This window comes from Narcine bancroftii, chromosome 3 (genome assembly GCF_036971445.1).
Source record: "Narcine bancroftii isolate sNarBan1 chromosome 3, sNarBan1.hap1, whole genome shotgun sequence".
NCBI classification, from domain to species: domain Eukaryota; kingdom Metazoa; phylum Chordata; class Chondrichthyes; order Torpediniformes; family Narcinidae; genus Narcine; species Narcine bancroftii.
Window position 1 is genome coordinate 880,351 of NC_091471.1, and position 22,079 is coordinate 902,429.

Below are 22,079 nucleotides of genomic sequence, written 5' to 3' on the forward strand. Positions count from 1 at the left end.
TCCCCTGGAACGGTGCAAGAAAGGCATCCTAAGAGCTGATTGACCGACTCAGCATTGGGGGGGCGATTGGCTAATGAAATGGTTAAAGGACTCCTAAGTGGCTGGGAAGGTAGTTTCTCAGCTGTCAGCAGAGATGGTTGCCGTCTGTACTGTGACAATGGACCCTGATTTTATTCCGGTAGGTCATGGGGAGACCTGTAAGATTATAGGTCAAGACAACTGTATGTCAAGCTAGGACAATTATCACTGAATGGGTGAACCTCATGCAAAAGGAGGGATACAGGGCTTACGTATAATTGGTGTGAAATGCCTGACTGCTGCACTTGTCCCTTTGCACAAAGCTTTGGCACTGGGGGAAAAACTTTCTCTCCTGTTTTAACGCTGACCAAGTTTCCTTCACAGATCTTTTGGTTATTATAGCCATGATAAACGGGGGCGGGGGGTGGGGGTAAGATGTAGAATATTAGCTGTAGAATATCTTGTTATGGGAATTATGATGAAGAAACTATCACACAGACTTTCCAATAGACAGGAATCAATTCTCACCCCCTCTACTGAGCTATATCCTAACGCCTGCCTGATCTTTTGAACACTTGTTAGATGCGATCTAAAGGCTGCAATAAGCCTCCGGCACCACTCAGTCCCTGAATGGCATTGTTTCAGAGCTGAAGTTTAGGCCACCATTGTCAAGTTCAAGAACCAAAGATTATGATGAAACTAGTCATTTACACGTGTAAATTGGAAACCAGAAATCAGGCAGCCAGAGGATGATGACCAATGTATACTGTGAGCAACCCTTCCAGACTTGCATTGAAATTTTTGTAGACCAGAAGGATATTCTTAATTATAACTGGTACATGAGATTAAATGACCAACAACACAACCATTTCCCTGTCTTTAGGAAAAGGATATGCAAAATGAAAAACACAAGCTGCAAGAATACCTTCAAAGAAATTATATCCAATGTATATGCAGGAAAATGCCTTTAATACTGTGCCCTGTGTTCTATGAATGAGGTTCAAACAGTACTAGTGAGGTGCCTCTGTCTACCCACCAGTTACCGCATTGCCGCTGGCGTGACTCAATAAAGACTGCATTTTGGACTTTGTAGTTTATTACTGTACCTTTTTGTACCCTGACTCCACTGGTGTACTTTTTTGTACCCTGACAGGAGCTTGACTTTAACAGGGAAATCCCATGGGGCCGTGGGTAACAGGCACGTGGCAGGAAGGATCCGCAGTGGCCCACAGCATTGTATCCACCCTGCGGTGTTGAGGGCCTGTCGAATTGGCCTCGGTCTTCACTCTGAAGCTTTTCCCTGCTCTGCCTTCCTACCTGCTGGCTATTGGGCAGACGCAGAGGAGGTTCATGGAGGGCAGGGGGAAGCTGGTAGTTCTGTACTTTTTTATATATATTTTTGTAAATGTGTGTGTGTCCTGTCTGGAGAAATGCCATTTCTTCTGGTTGTATATGTACAGACAAATGAGGAGGGAGATGGGTGGAGGGGAGGGTAGAGGAGAGTGGGAGGGGGATGGGAGGAGTGAGGGGGAGGGGGTAGAGGGGAAAGGGAGGCCAGAACAGGGGTGGGAGGGGAAGGCCAGAATAGAGGGAGAGGTCAGGTGGGTGACTTGGCATGGGCCTTTGATTTTGAGGGGCACTACTTCCCCCTGGTTGACCTTTGTCTTGTTAAAGAATATTAAATATTGTAGAGTCAACGGGGGATCCTTTTGCACAAAATATTAATATTTTAAAGATTAATAGATAAAATATAGATAAATAAATGCAAGTAACTGAAGCCAACCTATGTTTGATTTATTCTATGGATTTTGTTGTGGTGGTCACACACACAAATAAAAATATATCTTTTTCTACTCTTCTCATGATGGCCACAATGTTCACCATGCATGCACATCACGTGAGAACGAGTGATTACGTCTGCCTTGCTATCAAGTGCTAGCTGAATAGAGCCTGCCTTCACTCATCATTACTTCACGCTCATATACTTGTGTTTTGCAATTAGTTTATGAATAGATTTTTGCATTGAGCCCCCACACACACTCAAGCACAAGATCTCCTTATTAAATTTCAGGAAACTTGGCTTTGACAGCAGATAAATGCCGTACTTTGAGTCATTAGGGCCTGTGAGTAGTTTTAATGCTTGTTGATGAAAGATGCATTATCATGTTTAAAAGGAATTGTTCATTATTAGCTTTGTTCTTTAGTGTTGACTTTTGTGTTTTATACAATCTTGTTTTTATATTTTGTGAACTGTTAATGCAAAATACTTTTTATGCAAAAAATATTTTATGTTAGGTTAAATATAACAGAGCTGCAAAGTTTGTGAAAATCTTCTAGGTCAGTAATTTTGCCTTATTCTTGCAATTTAAAGTAAATTTAGCAGTTTCAAGCTATGTGCTTTCATTTTTTTCTACAAAACATCTGTTTTTGAAAATAAAAGTTGGCAATTTTTTTTGGTGGGGGGGTGGGAATGCAAGTAGTTGGCCTTGACTAGGGTGCAAAATAGCCTGGCACCAGCCCTGGCCCGCATATGATCCACCTCCCTCCATATTCATGGGTCTGCCTAGACCAACTACACCTGGTAGCCTGTTCTCAGTGCTCACTACCCACTGGGTAAAATATTTGTCCCGAACATCTCCCTTAACCTTCCCACTTCCCCCTTCACCTTAAACACCCACCTATTATTAACACATGATGCTTTTACCGAAAGGAGAAAAAGCTCAATGTCCATCCTGAACACTCTCTCTCCCCATGTGAACCCACTGCTGTCAACACAGATCAGAGAGCTGAGAGAACACCTTGCCCACATGGGCAGCAGGTGAACAAAGTCTTCCTTGTCTAAATTTTACAATGGTCTCGTCAAGAGGACTGTGCAAATCACTTGCCGCCAGAGACCAGCCTCTCCTTGGCGTGAACCCGCTGGTGTGAACTCAGGCCGGAGGGCTGAGAGAACCCCTTCCCACACAGGGAGCAGGTGAACGGTTTCTCCCCAGTGTGAACCCGCTGATGTGTCTGCAGGCTGGAGGGCTGAGAGAACCCCTTCCCACACAGGGAGCAGATGAATGGTTTCTCCCCAGTGTGAACCCGCTGGTGTGTCTGAAGGTCAGAGGGCCGAGAGAACCCCTTCTTGCACAGAGAGCAGGTGAACTGTTTCTCCCCGGTATGAACCCACTGGTGTGCCTGCAGGCCAGAGGGCCGTGAGAATCCCTTCCCACAAAGAGAGCAGGTGAACAGTTTCTTCCTGGTGTGAACTCTCTGGTGCCTCAGTAAGTTAGAGGATCTAGTGAATCCAATCCCACACAGGGAGCAGATGAATGGTTTCTCCCCCGTGTGACTCCGCTGGTGTACTTTCAGATCAGAGGACTGAGTGAACCCCTTCCCGCACTGTGAGCAGGTGAACGGTTTCTCCCCAGTGTGAACCCGCTGGTGTGCCTGCAGGTTGCAGGGCCGAGAAAACCCCTTCCCACAGAGGGAGCAGATGAATGGTTTCTCCCCAGTGTGAATCCGCTGGTGTACCCGAAGGCCAGAGGAATCAGAGAACCCCCTCCCACACAGGGAGCAGTCAAATGGTTTCTCCCTGGTGTGAACCCGCTGATGTGCTTGCAGGCCAGAGGGCCGAGAGAACCCCTTCCCACATAAGGAGCAGGTGAATGGTTTCTCCCCAGAGTGAACCCGCTGGTGTACTTGCAGGCTGGAGGACTGAGAGAAGCCCTTCCCACACAGGGAGCAGGTGAATGGTCTCTCCCCAGTGTGAACTCGCTGGTGAGCCCGAAGGCCAGAGGGATCAGAGAAACCCCTCCCGCACAGGGAGCAGGTGAACGGTTTCTCCCCGGTGTGAATTCTCTGGTGGACCCGCAGGCTGGAGGATCGAGAGAACCCCTTCCCACACACACAGCATTTAAAGCCTCTCTCCCCAGAGTGAATATTCTGGTGCTGCAGGAGGCTGGAGGACTGGGTGGACGGACTCTCCCCAGGGGGAACACAGCCCTTCCCACAGATGCGGTAGGTGAACGGACTCTCCCCAGGAGGAACACAGGCCTTCCCACAGACGCAGCAGGTGAACGAACTCTCCCCAGGGGGAACACACCCCTTCCCACAAACGTGGTAGGTGAACGGACTCTCCCCAGGAGGAACACAACCTTTCCCACACACGCGACAGGTAAACGGACTCTCCCCAGGGGGAACACACCCCTTCCCACACACGTGGCAGATGAACGGACCCTCCCCAGGGGGAACACACCCCTTCCCACATACGCGGCAGGTGAACGAACTCTCCCCAGTGGGAACACACCCGTACCCCTCCAAGTCCTTGGAGGTTTGAAAGCTCTTCCCACAGTTGGAGCAGGGGGATGGGCTCCCCCTAGTGGGGACACACTGTTGTTGCAGCAGTGCGTCAGAGCTGGCAAATCCCTCCCCACACTCAGAACAGGGGAATGGTGGGTCCCCAGGGTGAGCACAGGGATGTGATTCCAGCAAGTCCACAGGAAGCCCCTCCTCACCACACGCTTCACTTTGGAGTGTTTTATCTTCAGTATCATTGGTCACCTGACCCTCCATGTCAGCCAATCAGCTGAAGTCCAGTACACACACTTAACGGATGTAGGGATTCTCCGTGCGGTGATCTCTGGGATTCTAATCAACCGAGATATCTGGTTGATACTATCATCCCGAGGAATCCAGTCAGAGGGTCAGACCACAATGTGGCGTTGTCTGAAGCTTCCTGTCTGGAAACGCGCCGCTTTCTTAACCCTGTGGAGAGAAGATGGTGGAGTGAGAGGGAGCAAGGCATTCTCTACAGCCAATGTTCCAGGACAACACACCCTGAAGGCATGGCCAGAAGGATGAGAAACTGTGGAGTGCTTGAACCGTGAGGAGGATGAGACAAGTAGACACATGATGTCAGAGCCAAAACTCCCCCTCCCACAATCAATTCTCACCACCTTTCTCCTGTCCTACCATCTCTATTCAATTATTACCATTTGTCTGATGGTCTGTCCTCTCCCCCCTGCCTTTTCTTCCCTTCTCCCCAGCTTTTTAATCCAGGCACCTGTCTACTTTTTTACTCCTATTGGGAAGAAGGGCTCAAGCCTGAAACATTGGTTATATACCTTTACCACCTCTGGACGCTGAGAGACCTGCTGACATCATGCATTTAGATGGAGACCCTGAGAAGTCCTCGGATGTTTAACCCACCCACCCACCAGCTGCCAGGACTCCAATTAGACCCCCCGTAAATGGGTTGGAGAATGAGCCAGGGAAACCCCATTTTTGCTGACACATTTCTCGTGGTCCAAGCTGAGTCACTGATTTCTCTTTTCTTTCAAACATTCCGCCAGGCCTTGCCGAGTTCACCAGAATACTCCGAGCAGGTTAAATGAAACAACATGATTGTGACTAGTTTAACCACCAGAGGAAAAGAAACCAGGAGACGTAACAGAGATTCTGAGAGGCAACGAGCACTTTTTCCCCAGGGTGGGAGTAGCCAAGATCAGAGGAAGACTGTACAAAGTGAAGGGAGGGAAGTTGAGGGGAAACATCAGGGGTACGTTTTTTACCCTGAGAGTGGTGGGGGCCTGGAATGTCTTGCCAGGGATTGTGGTGGAGGCTGGAACATTGGGGACATTTAAGAGACTCTTAGACAGGCACATGGATGGAAAAAAACAAAGGGTTATGGGGCTGAGTTTCCTATCTTTACATAGGTCAGCACAACGCCGAGGTGTTGTAATGTTCTATGAGGAGGAGGGAAAGAAAGAGAATGTTCCAGAACATTGGAGGAACTCAGCAGATCACGCAGCATCCATAGGAAGTAAAAGGTAAACAACGTTAGGGGCCTGAGCCCCCCCCCGGCTCACATATCAGGTAAACGCCTGAATAAAGAGGTGGGGGGAGGAACACAGGGTAAAACGTTAGAGGATCCACGTGGAGGGGGAGAAGCTGAGAAGGGATGGGGCGAGGACAGGACTGAGAAGGGGATGCTCTGACAGGAGATGGAGAGAAGGGGCTGGGGATGTAGGGAAGGAGATAGAAGAGGAGGGAAAGAGAGAGAATGTTCCAGAATGTGTTGAAAAAGATAAAGGTGGATAAATCTCCGGGACCGGACAAAATATTCCCAAGGACACTCAGGGAGGCTAGTGGACAGATAGTGGGACCATTAACAGAGATATTTAGGATGTCACTGGCCACGTGGGTAGTGCCAAAGGATTGGAGGGTGGCGCATGTGATTCCGCTGTTTAAGAAAGGGTCCAAATGTAAACCTGGAAATTATAGGCCCGTGAGTCTGACGTCTGTGGTGGGTAAGTTGATGGAAAGTGTTCTGAGGGATGGTATTTACAAATATTTGGAGGTACAGGGATTGCTAGGGAGTAATCAGCATGGTTTTGTCAGGGGTAGATCATGCTTGACAAACCTGATTGAGTTTTTCGAGGGGGTTACAAAAAAGGTTGATGAAGGGAAAGCTGTGGATGCTGTCTATTTAGACTTTAGTAAAGCTTTTGACAAAGTTCCTCACAGGAGGTTAGGAAAAAAGGTGGAGGCATTAGGTATAAATGAGGAGGTAGTGAAATGGATTCAGCAATGGTTGGATCGAAGGTGTCAGAGAGTAGTGGTAGAAAATTGTTTGTCCAATTGGAGGCCGGTGACTAGTGGAGTTCCTCAGGGATCGGTCCTGGGTCCACTATTGTTTGTTATATATATTAACGATCTGGAAGCAGGGGTGGAGAATTGGATAAGCAAGTTTGCGGATGACACAAAGATTGGTGGTGTTGTGGACAGTGAGGAAGATTATCGTAGATTAAAAGGTGATTTAGGAAGGCTGGAGGTGTTGGCTGAGAAATGGCTGGTGGAATTTAATACAGATAAGTGTGAGGTGTTACATTTTGGAAAGGCAAATCTAAATAGGTCATATGCATTAAATGGTCGGCTATTGAGATGTGCAGAGCAACAAAGGGATTTAGGAGTTGTGGTAAATAGTTCCCTCAAGGCTGATACTCAGGGAGATGGTGTGGTGAAGAAGGCATTTGGAATGTTGGCCTTCATAAATCGGAGTATTGAATTCAAGAGTAGGGAGGTTATGATGAAATTGTACAAGGCATTGGTGAGGCCAAATTTGGAGTACTGTGGACAGTTTTGGTCACCAAATTATAGGAAAGATATAAACAAAATAGAGAGAGTGCAGAGAAGGTTCACGAGAATGTTGACAGGATTTCAAGGTTTGAGTTACAGGGAAAGGTTGTACAGACTGGGGCTTTTTTCTCTCGAGCGTAGAAGATTGAGAGGGGACTTGATAGAGGTGTTTAAGATTTTAAAAGGGACAGACAGAGTCAACGTGGATAGGCTTTTTCAAATAAGAGTGGGGGAGATTCAAACTAGAGGGCATGGTTTAAGATTGAAGGGGGAAAATTATAAAGGGAACATGAGGGGAAATTTCTTTATGCAAAGGGTGGTAGGGATGTGGAATGAGCTTCCGACAGAGGTGGTCGAGGCGGGATCATTGGTTACATTTAAGGAAAGACTGGATAGTTACATGGATAGGAGAGGACTGGAGGGGTATGGACCGGGTGCTGGTCAGTGGGACAAGGAGGGTGGGGATTTGTTACGGAATGGACTAGTAGGGCCGAACTGGCCTGTTCTGTGCTGTAAGTGGTTATATGGTTATATGGTTAACGTTGGAGGAACTCAGCAGGTCACGCAGCATCCATAGGAAGTAAAAGGTAAACAACGTTAGGGCCCTGAGCCCCCCGTCACTTATCAGGTAAACCCCTGAATAAAGAGGTGGGGGGAGGAACACAGGATAGAACATTAGAGGATGTACGTGGAGGGGGAGAAGCTGAGAAGGGATGGGGCAAGGACAGGACTGAGAAGGGGATGCTCTGACAGGAGAGAGATAGCAGAGGGAAAGAGAGAATGTTCTGGAATGTTGGTTCCCTTTACTCCCTATGCAGTTTCTCCAGCACGTCTGTGCATTTGCTGCAGGTTCCAGCGGCACCAGCCCGCATGCTGTTGGACGCTGCATCTGTCAATCTCCTCATAGGGTGGGGCTAACAGAAACAGGTGGAACTGATCGGCTGGTGGGCAGCATGGTCTGTGACCCCATTTCCTGTTGGGAAATTGTATATGCCTTTTAAAGTTGGGAAAATTCAGCAGGTCAAAGATAAAGATTCACAATCAAGTTCGGAACCTGGTCACCCTCTCAGCCCCCAATCACCACCACGTGTCCCATTCTCCCCATCATACCCCCTCACACCTGCACAGCCGGAGGGGGAGATGCTGGAGGAACCCAGGAGGTCTGGCAGCGTGCACAGGAGGTAAAGATACATCACCAACATTTTGGACCTGACACTTTCCACAATGTGTGTCAAAAGTAGGCAGCCCCTGAATTAAAAGGCTGGGGAGAAGGGAAGAAATGGCAGGGGGAGGAGGCCAGAGCTACAGACAAAAGTTGTTAAATAGATATGGATGGGAGGAGAGGAGAGAGGGGAGGGGGGCCTGCCTCTGTGAATGCAGAGCTGATACAAATGAGTACGAATAGGGTCAAGTGGGGCAGAGTTTGAGTAAAGGAGACATGGGATGGGTGGCTCATGGAAACTGGAGAGGTCAAAGTTAATGCCAACCAGTTGGCGGGTGCCTGGAATAAATACAAATTTGCAGGTGATCTCAGTCTGGCAGTGCACGAGACATGAACCGACATGTCAGCAAGGGATAGGGCAGGGAATGAAATGGAGAGAGTGGCCACTGGGAGGTCAACGCAAGAGACAGAGCTCAGGTGCTCAAAAGAAGTGATCTCCCAGTCTGCACCCAACGGGAGCACAGAATGTAGTAGATCCACAAGTGAAACGATGCTTCGGTTGTTAGGACTGTTTGGGGCCCCGAGTGGTGGTGAGGGAGGAGCTCTGCATGCAAGTGGAGTATCTCCCACAGTCACAGGTGTGGGTGTCAAGGGTGGGCGAGGGGTGGGAAGGGAGAAGTGGACAAGGGAGTCACGGAGGGAGCAGACCCTGTTGAAGGTGGAGATGGAAGGAGCAGGAAAGATGTGTCTGGTAATGGGATCACCTAGAAGGTGGCAGAAATGGTGGAGGATCATTTGTTGGATGTGACGGCTGGTGGGGTAGTAGGTGAGGACTGTGGGAATCTCGTCCTTCTTACACATGGGGGTAGAGGGGGCCAGGGTAGATGTGCGGGTAATGGAGGATATGCCGGTGAAGATCAATCGATGGGGAAGGCACATTGTTTGAAGAAGGAAGACATCTCTAAAGATCTGGTATAGAAGACCTAGCATTGGGAACAGACTTTAATGTGTTCTGTGGTGAGTGGCCATATCATGTGCCTGTTTCGGGAGCTCCGGAGGTTGTGCTGCTTAGATTGCGGGGCACTGTGGTGGAGGGCAAGTTTGGTTGGGGAGGTCCTCAGGTCTCCTGCCATTGCGGGGATTTTTTTCATCGTTCACTGTGTCTGTGGACCCTGGTAGCATTTGGGACGGCGGGGGTGGCAGACACATCCTCATGCAAAGTCATCTTCTTCCTCCTCCTGGCATTGGCATAGCTTTCGGGCTCCTGTGGATTGAGAACAGTGTGGCAGTTTCTTCACTCAAGCTACCAGACTTTTAATACCCAGAGTCTATTATATTGTAACTTGTCTCTGCTGTGCCTGTGGACTCATTTTTAAAATTAATTACTGTACTATTTGCAGTTTTATTCGCTTTATGTAGGTTGTAGTCTAAAGTAACAACAGTGCAGTCTTGTGTTGTCTTACACTGGATTTGTGTAGTCTCATGCTGTATGTCGCACCATGGTTTGGAGGGACGCTGTCTTTATTTTTTAACTGTGTACTGCATTTGCTATTTGGTTTTAAAATGACAAATAAAGGCTACGAACTTGAGATGCAACGGAGACTGAGGAACTGAGAGAGAGAGGAATACAGGGGTCCACAGAACTCCAAATAACAGCATTACTGTGGGACAGGCACTGGTCGAGGCATTTTAAAGGACATTCAGGCAGCTACTTGCTGCTGCATCTGGAAATAAGGTCACACAGACGGTGCTTTGGAGGTCAAGAACAAGACCAAAATCTTCCAGTTGCAGCCATTTTTATTCACTGTCCATCAAGGTCCAAGTCAGACAGGGTCCATCCGTATTAGCCAGACCAGCAAGTACAAAGGGGAAGTGACCCAGGGGATCTGATGCAGTTTAGATGAAAAATCCGATGGAACAGATGCAGCAGGTCGACAAATGCACGGAGAGCTGGAGCTGCAAGGAACATCCCCATCGGAACAACAATCTGGACCCCAATCGTCGACCCCACCCCCAAACTGGAGGGTCAACACCTTATATTCCATCCCCACAGTCTCTTACCAGAATGCATGAACATTGACTTCCAATTTTAGTTTACAGAGGGACATAAGAAATAGGAACAGGAAGAGGCCCATCGAGCCTGCTCTGCCAAGCAACAAGATCATGGCTGCTCTGATAATTAGCTCATCTCCGCCTACCTGCCTTTTCCCCACATGTAGAAATCTATCCAACCTTGTCTCAAATATATTCACTGGTCACCTCCACTGCCTCAAGGGGCAGCGATTTCCACAGGTTCACCAACCTCTGTGAAAAGAAGTTCCTCCTCGTCTCCATTTTAAATCTACTACCCTGAATTTTGAGGTCGTGTCCCCTACTTCTGGTCTTCCCCCACCAATGGGAACAACTGACCTACCTCTATCTTAACAATGCCTTTCATCATTTTATGTTTCTTTAAGATCCCCTCTCATTCTTCTAAATTCCAGCAAATAGCATCCCAAAAGATTGGCCACCCCCTCATCCCTGGAATCAATGTGGTGAACCTCCCCTGCACCACCTCCAAAGCCAGGACATCCTTCCTCATGTAAGGAGACCAGAACTGCGCCCAGTTCTCCAGATGCGGCCTCACCAGGACCTTGTACAGTTACAGCAGAACCTCCCTGCTCCTCAACTCAATCTCTCCAGCAATACAGTCTAACATTCCATTTGTCTTCCTGACAGCCTGCAAACCAGCCTTTTGTGATTCATGCACAAGCCCTCCCAAGTCCTGCACAGCATTTATAGGTAAATAATATTCTGATGTTCCATTCTTCCTCCCACATTGGACAACCTCACATTGTACTCCTTCTGCTAGACCCTTGCCCCCTCACTTAAACTATCTACATCTCTTTGCACAGTATTCTCCGCATGATTTGCTTTGCCACTCAATTTAGTGTCAAGAGCAAACAGATCCACTACACTCTGGTTTAAGAATACCGTGAACAGTTGCAAGGCCAGCACAGACCTCTGCGGCACCCCGCTCACCACCAATTGCCAACTAGAGAAACACCCCTGCACCCCAACTCTCTGCTTTGCTTTAGTTAACTACCCTCTACCTCTGCTAAAACATTGCCCCCAACTCCATGCATCCTTATCTTCTGTAATAGTCTTTTATGCTGCACCTTATCGAACGCCTACCCAATAGCCAGATAAACAACGACCATCTGCTCCCCTGTATCTACCACGTTCATTATATCTGAGGATGTATCAGATGTAAATTGTCAAACAGGACCTGCCTTTGCTGGATCCTTCCTGCATCTGCCTGATGGATCCACTTCACTTCAGATACCTCGATATTTCACAAGATCACAAGACAAAGGAACAGAACCAGGCCACTAGGGCCATCAAGTCTGTTCCGTAAATCTACACTAAGCTACTCTACACTTGTTCCAATTTCCGGCATTTTCCCATATCCCTTGATACCCTCACTAATGAGGTACTTGTCTATTTCTTGCTTAAATACTCCCAGTGATCTGACTTCCACTGCTGTATGCGGCAGTGAGTTTCACAGATTCATGACCCTCTGGCTAAAGAAGTTCTTCCTAATCTCTGTTTTATATGGAAAACCTTTAATTTTCAGACTACGACCCCTTGTCCTTGATTCACCCACCAAGACAATCATCTTCCCCACATCTACCCTATCTAAACCTTTCAAAATATGAAATGCCTCTATGAGATCTCCTCTCATTCTCCTCTACTCCAATGAATACAACCCAAGAGCTGCCAAATGCTCCTCGTACGTTAGTCCTTGCATTCTGGGAATCGTCCTAGTAAATCTCCTCTGCACCCTCTCCAACATATCACATCCTGTTTATTTCCACTGCCAAAATGTACAACTGTACATTTCTCTATGTTAAATCTCATCTTCCGTATTTTGGCCCAGTCTCCCAATCTGTCGATATCCTTCTGCAACTTTACGGTTTCCACTACACTTCCTACTCCGCCACCTGTCTTGGTGTCATCCACAAATTTGGCCACAATGCCATTCATTCCACAATCCAAATCATTAATATAAATTGTAAACAGTAGTAGCCCCAAGACCAACCCCTGTGGGACACCACTAGTTACAGGCAGCCATCCAGAACGAGAACCCTTAATTTCAACCCTTTGCTTCCTGCCTATCAGCCACTTTAATAACAGCCAGTTTAATAACTTCCCTGTAATTCCATGGGCCCTCATCTTATTTAGCAGCCTATATGCGGCCCCTTTATCGAAAGCCTTTTGAAAATCTTAAATAGATAACATCCACAGCCTCCCCTTTGTCTATCCTACTTGAGATTTCTTCAAAAAACTCTAATACGTTGGTCAGGCAGGATCTACCCTTTAAAAAACCATGCTGGCTTGGACCGATCCTGTCATGCATCTCTAGGTATTTCATCATCTCATCCTTGAGGATCGACTCTAATATCTTCCCAACCACCGACGTCAGACTAATTGGCCTACAGTTTCCTTTTTTCTGTCTCCCACCTTTCTTAAACAGCGGAACCACATTTGTGACCTTCCAATCCTCTGGAATCTCTCCAGAGTCTTCTGTCCCCCCTTCCCTCTGTCCCCCTTTCCTCAGTCTCGCCCATTTGCTCTGACCCCCCTTTCATCCATCTCCCCCCTTCCTACTGTCCCCTCTTTCCTCCGGCTCGCACCCTTCCATCTGTCCCCCCTTTCCACCGTCTCCCCCCGTGTCCGCACTTTCCCCCGTCCCCCATTTCCTCCGTCTACCCCCCTCTGTCCCCCCTTACCTCTGTCTCCCCCTCCCTCTGCCCTAATTTCCTCCGTCTCATCTGCCTTCCCTTTGTTCCCCCTTATATCAATTTCTGGAAGATCATCACCAATGAAGCTACAATCTCCAAAGTCACCTCTTTCAAAACCTGTAGATGCACCTCATCCAGCCCGGGAGATTTATCAATCTTTAATCTGTTTAGTTTGCCTAGCACAATTTCTCTAGTAATCCTAACTCCTTTCCTTGAAGCCTCTGAATGTCCGGGATATTACTAATGTCTTCCACGGTGAAGACAGATGCAAAATATTGATCAAGTTCCTCTGCCATCTCTTTATAACCCATTACAATTTCCCCAGCATCATTTTCCATTGGTCCTATTTCAACGTGTTTCTCTTTTATTTCTCATATATTTGAAAAAACTCAGTATTTTTTAAAATATTGTTAGCTAATCTCCTTTCATAGCTCATCTTTTCTTTCCGAATGACCTACTTTGTCTCATTCTGTAATTGTCAAAAGGAATCCCAGTCCTCCGATTTCCCACTAATTTTAGCTTCCTTGTATCCCCTCTCCTTCACCTCTTTTGTTAGCCACAATGGCACCATCTTTCCTTGGACAAGTTTCTTTTTCCTTGGAATATATCTATCCTGCATGCCTTTTATTACTTGTAAAAATATCTTCCAGTCCTGCTCTGATCCTCCAGTTAGTTTGTTTTCCCAATTTGCTTGAGCCAGTTCCTTTCTCATACCACTGTGATTTCCTTTATTCCACTGAAAAATTGATACATCCGACAATTTTTTTTCCTTTCCAAATTTTAAATTAAATTCAACCATGTTGTGATCGCTGCTTCCTAGAGGTTCTATGACCTTAAACTTCCTAACGACTTCAGGTTCATTGCAAATGAACTCTCTCTCCTGGCTTCCAGAATTTTCCTGTCTTTCCCAATCCCCTGCCATGTTAAAATCCCCCATAATTATTTTGATATTATCCCTGTGGCATGCCCTATGTACTTCCTGCTGTATCTCATGATCCACTTCCCAGCTACTGTTTGGGAGCCTGTGGCAGCCCGCAATTGCGGAGATCGGGCCGGCACACCGTGAGCCAGCAGATGCGGACAGTGACTCCCAGGACAACGAACAGGCAGGGGTAGAAGCTGGGACAGTATCAGACCAACAGCTCTAAAGTGCTGGTCAAGCTGCCTAGCTAACTTAGCAGAAACAGGCTGGGGAAGAAGGATGTTCCCGCCCGCTGCTGTTATTCACATGAATGACTCAGTCAATCAGCAAAAATGGTGGGAACTTGAACAGTATAAAAGCAGCCTTTCCAGCCCTAATAAAGGAGTGAGCTTAACCTGCCACATTGTATGTGTGTGTTTCTTTGTAGCCATCGGCTACAATTGGTGACCCCGACGATTTAGAAGGAATCTAAACCTAGCAATGAAGAACGAAGCAGCAGACAGCGCAGTCGGCCTGAAGCTCTTAACCTTCTGGACAGTTCAACCCTGTGTGTGGTTCGACCTGGCAGAGGCTCAGTTCCAGTTTCGGGGCATCATAACAGTGACCACCCAGTACCACCATGTGGTGAGCACCCTGGATCCGCAGACTGAAGACAGAGTGGCCAACTTTATCCACAGGCCAACATTGGAAGGCACTTAACACTGCCTTCAAAGAGCTATTAACCGAGGCGTTTGGAGTCTCACGGTGAGAGTGAGGAGCACGTTTGCTCCACCTGGATGGGCTTGGAGACAGATTCCAATCGACACTCATCAATGAGATGCTAGCCCTCTTGGGAGATGAGCAGCCTGGCATCATGTTCGAGTAGGCGTTACTGGAACAAATGCCTGAAGACATCCAACTGCTCCTGGCGGATGCGGATTTCATCGACCCCTGGAAAGTCGCAGCACGGGCAGACATTCTGTGGAAACAGAAACAGAAGTGCTCGGCTACTGTGGGGCTCGTAAAGAAGTCCCGCAATCAGACCACAGCAGTTCGAAGCAAGGAATAGCAGACGAGAGGCAGGAGCGAGTCCAGCGACAGATGGTGCTTCTACCTCCGGAGATGGGGCACCGAGACCCACCGATGCCACTCCCCCTTGCGAGTTCCAGGGAAACGACAAAGCCAGCCGTCGCTGATGGCCATGACAGCTGGCCATCAAGAGAGCCTCCTGTACATCTGGGTCCGTCTGACGCTTCCTGGTGGATTCAGGAGCAGAGGTCAGCATAATACCCCCAACAGCGTTGGACACTAGGCACAGGCCAGCAGGTCCCACGTTGAGGGCTGCCAACAACAGCAGTATCCAGACCTATGGCACTCGAAGGGCCGAGCTGCAGTTCGGGGGCAGTCACTTCTCGTGGGAGTTCACACTGGCCGCAGTGGAACAACCACTCCTCGTATTGGATTTCCTGCTAGCCCACAGCCTCCTAGTAGACCTTAAGGGTAAGTGACTCATCCACCCCAAGACCTACCAGACCATCGCACTGAGGGGCGCTATGTTACCGGCAATGCACCTGGACTCCGTCTACAGCTTGGAGGACGAGTCCTCCAAGGTGCTAGTGGGATTCCCAGCAATCCTTTCCCCTCAGTTCACAGCAGAGATGCCTCAACACGGTGCACCTCTCCACGCAAAGGCGAGACAGCTTCCCCGGAGAAGCTCTGACTGGCCAAAGAGGAGTTCCGCAAGCTCGAGGAGTTGGGTGTTGATCGACGGTCAGACAGCCCATGGGCCTCGCCCCTGCACATGGTGTTTAAAGAAACTCGGGGCTGGAGACCATGTGGCGACTATCACCAGTTCAACGAAGCCACCACCCCGGACTGTTACCCTGTGCCCACATCTAGGATTTTACGACAAACCTGCACGGGGCAACAATATTCTCAAAAGTGGACCAAGTGTCGGTGCATCCTGACAGCTATCATCACTCCATTAGGGCTGTTTAAGTTCCTGAGGATGCCATTCGGGATCAAAAATACGGCACAGACATTCCAGCAACTGATGGACGCAGTGGGCCGAGACCTGGACGGCACTTTGGTCTACGTCAACGGTATCCTCGAAGCAAGTAGAACCCGACAGGAACACCTTCAGCAGCCCAACCAGTGCCCAGTGACCATTTTCCACCATGCCCTGCCACCAGCAGGGCCTTTTGTTCCCATCATTATGTTGATTAAGCCCTTAGTGAGGGTTTCACCCCCACCCCTCACACACACACAAACAGTGACCACGGGAGGGATTCCCCAGTGAAGAGGCGAGAGCAGCTCCCTGTTCGCCTGAGGAGCCCTGCGACCAGCCCCCACACAGTGTCCACGGGATGAAATCTCCAGTCAAGAGGCGAGAGCAGCTCCCTGCTACCCTGTGACCAGCCCCCACCAGGGCCCAGTGCCCTGACCCCACCAGGGCCCAGGCCCTGCAACCTGCCCCCACACAGTGCCCACAGGAGGAATTCCCTAGTGAAGGAGCGAGAGCGTCCCTGCTCCCGAGGGGCCGGTCCCAGCATCCAGCCCCCCAGTCCCCACCAGGTCCCAGTGTCCAGCTCCCACTGCGGCCCAGTGTCCAGCTCCCACAGCGGCCCAGTGGAGGAAATCCCCAGTGAAGAAGCCAGAGCGGCTCCCTGGTCCCCTGGGGGTCCCTGTGACCAGCCGCCACCTGGGCCCAGCGTCCAGCCCCCCAGTTCCCACCAGGGTCCAAGGAAGGAAGAGACGAGAGCTGCTCCCTGCTCCCCTGGGGGTCCCTGTGACCAGCCCCCACCAGGGCCCAGCATCCAGCCCCCAGTCCCCACCAGGGTCCAAGGGAGGAAGAGGTGAGAGCGGCTCCCTGCTCCCTAGGGGTCCCTGTGACCAGCCCCCACCCGAGTCCAGCGTGCAGCCCCCAGTCCACACCAGGGTCCAAGGGAGGAATGAGGCGAGAGATGCTCCCCTGGGGTCCCTGCGTCCAACACCCCCCAGTCCCCACCAGGGCCAAGTGAGGAAGAGGCGAGAGCAGCTCCCTGCTCCCCTGCGGGTCCCTGTGACCAGACCCCACCCGGGCCCAGCGTCCAGCCCCACAGTCCCCACCAGGGCCCAAGGGAGGAAGTGGCGAGAGTGGCTCCCGGCTCCCCTGCGGGTCCCTGTGACCAGCCCCCACCTGGGCCCTGCGTCCAGCCCCCAGCCGCCACCAGGGCCCAAGGAGGAAGAGGCGAGAGCGGCTCCCTGCTCCCCTGCGGGTCCCTGTGACCAGCCCCCACCCGGGCCCTGCGTCCAGCCCCCCAGCCGCCACCAGGGCCCAAGGGAGGAAGAGGCGATAGTGGCTCCCCGCTCCCCTGCTGGTCCCTGTGACCATCCCCCACCCGGGCCCTGCGTCCAGCCCCCCAGCCGCCACCAGGGCCCAAGGGAGGAAGAGGCGATAGTGGCTCCCCGCTCCCCTGCTGGTCCCTGTGACCATCCCCCACCCGGGCCCTGCGTCCAGCCCCCCAGCCGCCACCAGGGCCCAAGGGAGGAAGAGGCGAGAGTGGCTCCCCGCTCCCCTGCTGGTCCCTGTGACCAGCCCCCCAGCTGCCACCAGGGCCCAAGGGAGGAAGAGGCGTAGAGCGGCACCCCGCTCCCCTGCGGGTCCCTGTGACCAGCCCCCACCCGGGCCCTGCGTCCAGCCCCCAGCCGCCACCAGGGCCCAAGGGAGGAAGAGGCGAGAGTGGCTCCCCGCTCCCCTGCTGGTCCCTGTGACCAGCCCCCCAGCTGCCACCAGGGCCCAAGGGAGGAAGAGGCGAGAGTGGCTCCCCGCTCCCCTGCGGGTCCCTGTGACCAGCCCCATCCCCCCCAGCCGCCATCAGGGCCCAAGGGAGGAAGAAGCGAGACAGGCTCCTTGCTCCTCTGCGGGTCCCTGTGACCATCCCCCACCCTAGCCCAGCTTAAAGCCCCCCAGCCGCCACCAGGGCCCAAGGGAGGAAGAGGCGAGAGCGGCACCCCGCTCCCCTGCGGGTCCCTGTGACCAACCCCCACCCGGGCCCAGCGTCCAGCCCCCCAGCCGCCACCAGGGCCCAAGGGAGGAAGAGGCGAGAGTGGCTCCCCGCTCCCTGCTGGTCCCTGTGACCAGCCCCCCAGCTGCCACCAGGGCCCAAGGGAGGAAGAGGCGAGAGTGGCTCCCCGCTCCCCTGCGGGTCCCTGTGACCAGCCCCCATCCCCCCCAGCCGCCATCAGGGCCCAAGGGAGGAAGAAGCGAGACAGGCTCCTTGCTCCTCTGCGGGTCCCTGTGACCAGCCCCCACCCTAGCCCAGCTTAAAGCCCCCCGGCCGCCACCAGGGCCCAAGGGAGGAAGAGGCTGAGAGCGGCACCCCGCTCCCCTGCGGGTCCCTGTGACCAGCCCCCACCCAGACCCAGCGTCCAGCCCCCACCAGGGCCCAGCGTCCAGCACCACCCCGGCCGCCACCAGGGCCCAAGGGAGGAAGAGGCGAGAGTGGCTCCCCTGCGGGTCCCTGTGACCAACCCCCACCCGGGCCCAGCGTCCAGCCCCCCAGCCGCCACCAGGGCCCAAGGGAGGAAGAGGCGAGAGTGGCTCCCCGCTCCCCTGCTGGTCCCTGTGACCAGCCCCCCAGCTGCCACCAGGGCCCAAGGGAGGAAGAGGCGAGAGTGGCTCCCCGCTCCCCTGCGGGTCCCTGTGACCAGCCCCCATCCCCCCCAGCCGCCATCAGGGCCCAAGGGAGGAAGAAGCGAGACAGGCTCCTTGCTCCTCTGCGGGTCCCTGTGACCAGCCCCCACCCTAGCCCAGCTTAAAGCCCCCCAGCCGCCACCAGGCCCAAGGGAGGAAGAGGCGAGAGCGGCACCCCGCTCCCCTGCGGGTCCCTGTGACCAACCCCCACCCGGGCCCAGCGTCCAGCCCCCCAGCCGCCACCAGGGCCCAAGGGAGGAAGAGGCGAGAGTGGCTCCCCGCTCCCCTGCTGGTCCCTGTGACCAGCCCCCCAGCTGCCACCAGGGCCCAAGGGAGGAAGAGGCGAGAGTGGCTCCCCGCTCCCCTGCGGGTCCCTGTGACCAGCCCCCATCCCCCCCAGCCGCCATCAGGGCCCAAGGGAGGAAGAAGCGAGACAGGCTCCTTGCTCCTCTGCGGGTCCCTGTGACCAGCCCCCACCCTAGCCCAGCTTAAAGCCCCCCGGCCGCCACCAGGGCCCAAGGGAGGAAGAGGCGAGAGCGGCACCCCGCTCCCCTGCGGGTCCCTGTGACCAGCCCCCACCCAGACCCAGCGTCCAGCCCCCACCAGGGCCCAGCGTCCAGCACCACCCCGGCCGCCACCAGGGCCCAAGGGAGGAAGAGGCGAGAGTGGCTCCCCTGCGGGTCCCTGTGACCAACCCCCACCCGGGCCCAGCGTCCAGCCCCCCAGCCGCCACCAGGGCCCAAGGGAGGAAGAGGCGAGAGTGGCTCCCCGCTCCCCTGCTGGTCCCTGTGACCAGCCCCCCAGCTGCCACCAGGGCCCAAGGGAGGAAGAGGCGAGAGTGGCTCCCCGCTCCCCTGCGGGTCCCTGTGACCAGCCCCCATCCCCCCCAGCCGCCATCAGGGCCCAAGGGAGGAAGAAGCGAGACAGGCTCCTTGCTCCTCTGCGGGTCCCTGTGACCAGCCCCCACCCTAGCCCAGCTTAAAGCCCCCCAGCCGCCACCAGGGCCCAAGGGAGGAAGAGGCGAGAGCGGCACCCCGCTCCCCTGCGGGTCCCTGTGACCAACCCCCACCCGGGCCCAGCGTCCAGCCCCCCAGCCGCCACCAGGGCCCAAGGGAGGAAGAGGCGAGAGTGGCTCCCCGCTCCCCTGCTGGTCCCTGTGACCAGCCCCCCAGCTGCCACCAGGGCCCAAGGGAGGAAGAGGCGAGAGTGGCTCCCCGCTCCCCTGCGGGTCCCTGTGACCAGCCCCCATCCCCCCCAGCCGCCATCAGGGCCCAAGGGAGGAAGAAGCGAGACAGGCTCCTTGCTCCTCTGCGGGTCCCTGTGACCAGCCCCCACCCTAGCCCAGCTTAAAGCCCCCCGGCCGCCACCAGGGCCCAAGGGAGGAAGAGGCGAGAGCGGCACCCCGCTCCCCTGCGGGTCCCTGTGACCAGCCCCCACCCAGACCCAGCGTCCAGCCCCCACCAGGGCCCAGCGTCCAGCACCACCCCGGCCGCCACCAGGGCCCAAGGGAGGAAGAGGCGAGAGTGGCTCCCCTGCGGGTCCCTGTGACCAACCCCCACCCGCGCCCAGCGTCCAGCCCCCCAGCCGCCACCAGGGCCCAAGGGAGGAAGAGGCGAGAGTGGCTCCCCGCTCCCCTGCGGGTCCCTGTGACCAGCCCCCACCCGGGCCCTGCGTCCAGCCCCCCAGCTGCCACCAGGGCCCAAGGGAGGAAGAGGCGAGAGTGGCTCCCCGCTCCCCTGCGGGTCCCTGTGACCAACCCCCACCCGGGCCCAGCGTCCAGCCCCCCAGCCGCCACCAGGGCCCAAGGGAGGAAGAGGCGAGAGCGGCACCCTGCTCCCCTGCGGGTCCCTGTGACCAGCCCCCACCCAGACCCAGCGTCCAGCCCCCACAAGGGCCCAGCGTCCAGCACCACCCCGGCCGCCACCAGGGCCCAAGGGAGGAAGAGGCGAGAGTGGCTCCCCGCTCCCCTGGGGGCCCCTGTGACCAACCCCCACCAGGGCCCAGCGTCCAGCCCCCCCCAGCCGTCACCAGGGCCCCCAAGTGAGGAAGAGGCGAGAGCGGCTCCCTGCTCCCCTGCGGGTCCCTGTGACCAACCCCCACCCGGGCCCTGCGTCCAGCCCCCCAGCCGCCACCAGGGCCCAAGGGAGGAAGAGGCGAGAGTGGCTCCCCGCTCCCCTGCGGGTCCCTGTGACCAGCCCCCACCCGGGCCCTGCGTCCAGCCCCCCAGCTGCCACCAGGGCCCAAGGGAGGAAGAGGCGAGAGTGGCTCCCCGCTCCCCTGCGGGTCCCTGTGACCAACCCCCACCCGGGCCCAGCGTCCAGCCCCCCAGCCGCCACCAGGGCCCAAGGGAGGAAGAGGCGAGAGCGGCACCCTGCTCCCCTGCGGGTCCCTGTGACCAGCCCCCACCCAGACCCAGCGTCCAGCCCCCACAAGGGCCCAGCGTCCAGCACCACCCCGGCCGCCACCAGGGCCCAAGGGAGGAAGAGGCGAGAGTGGCTCCCCGCTCCCCTGGGGGCCCCTGTGACCAACCCCCACCAGGGCCCAGCGTCCAGCCCCCCCCAGCCGTCACCAGGGCCCCCAAGTGAGGAAGAGGCGAGAGCGGCTCCCTGCTCCCCTGCGGGTCCCTGTGACCAGCCCCCACCCAGACCCAGCGTCCAGCCCCCCGGCTGCCACCAGGGCCCAAGTGAGGAAGAGGCGAGAGCGGCTCCCCGCTCCCCTGCCGGTCCCCGTTGTCCTCAATGGGCCCTTTTCTCGGCCTTTCGGCCCCAGACTGGGCCGGGCCCCGATCTGGGTTCATGTGGCTCCTGCACCACCAACTCGGCCACAGATCAGCAGCTCAGCTCCCAGCAACTGCTCCCCGCCCTCATACACATTCAGGGGCTTCAATACAGACGGAACTTCAGCAAATCACCAACTTACCGGCGAACCCTTCCTCACACTCACAGGCTGAAGGGATCCGACATGGCGGCGCCGACACGTGAGCACCACGGCCCAATCAGATGAATGTTCAACCCGAGCTGCACATGCGGCAGGCGGCCAGCAGGTGGGGCTGAGACGCGCCGGTGAGGACCACGTGGCCGGGACGTCACCTGCTCCCTGATCAGTAGGTGTTTGTTAAAAACCACGTGACAAGAATGCCTGGAAAAAGTCCCTGATCTGGTCCAGTGAGGCCATGTTGGGGTCACGGATCATTCCGCCATCTGCTCCGGACCTTCTCCCCAAGGGGAGCAGCGTGATGAGGACGTGGCCTGGGTGGCGGGGTCCTTGAGGAGAGAGGCTGCTCGTTGACGTCCTCGATGGAGCGATGTCGCCGAGTTAACAACCCTCTGGAGTTTATTCTTTTCCTGAATATTTATATACTCACACAAGCTTGTACAGCCGTATCCAGTGTCCTGCCAACGATGGCAGTTCACAATA

The 22,079-nt window shown here is 54.2% G+C and overlaps 2 protein-coding genes across 4 annotated transcripts in view; one reads left to right on the top strand and one right to left on the bottom strand.

Annotated features, from left to right (window-relative positions):
- Positions 1-975: 975 nt before the first annotated feature.
- On the bottom strand, positions 976-21,964 carry LOC138756914 (zinc finger protein 229-like). 3 transcript variants are annotated; one of them, XM_069923320.1, is made up of 3 exons: positions 21,582-21,964; positions 8,261-9,566; positions 976-4,767 (listed from the first exon to the last, which is right to left on the bottom strand). In XM_069923320.1, exon 3 carries the CDS (start codon positions 4,573-4,575, stop codon positions 2,896-2,898), a length of 1,680 nt encoding a protein of 559 aa, XP_069779421.1. In that variant the 5' UTR covers positions 4,576-4,767; positions 8,261-9,566; positions 21,582-21,964; the 3' UTR covers positions 976-2,895. The 3 variants fall into 3 exon arrangements, with proteins under 3 accessions (XP_069779421.1, XP_069779422.1, XP_069779420.1); XM_069923321.1 differs by lacking the exon at positions 8,261-9,566 and adding an exon at positions 14,781-14,966; XM_069923319.1 differs by lacking the exon at positions 8,261-9,566.
- The window catches only part of LOC138756026 (proline-rich protein 2-like), a 1,701-nt gene continuing 1,456 nt past the window's right edge, over positions 21,835-22,079 (top strand). The window contains exon 1 of the mRNA XM_069922709.1: positions 21,835-21,894. Within this exon, the coding sequence (XP_069778810.1) occupies positions 21,835-21,894 (60 nt within the window). The remainder of the gene's footprint in view (positions 21,895-22,079) is intronic.

What these genes read in the sequence shown, in the direction of transcription:
- LOC138756914 (XM_069923319.1), bottom strand. Translation starts at nt 4,575, where the DNA reads ATGGAGGGTCAGGTGACCAATGATACTGAAGATAAAACACTCCAAAGT.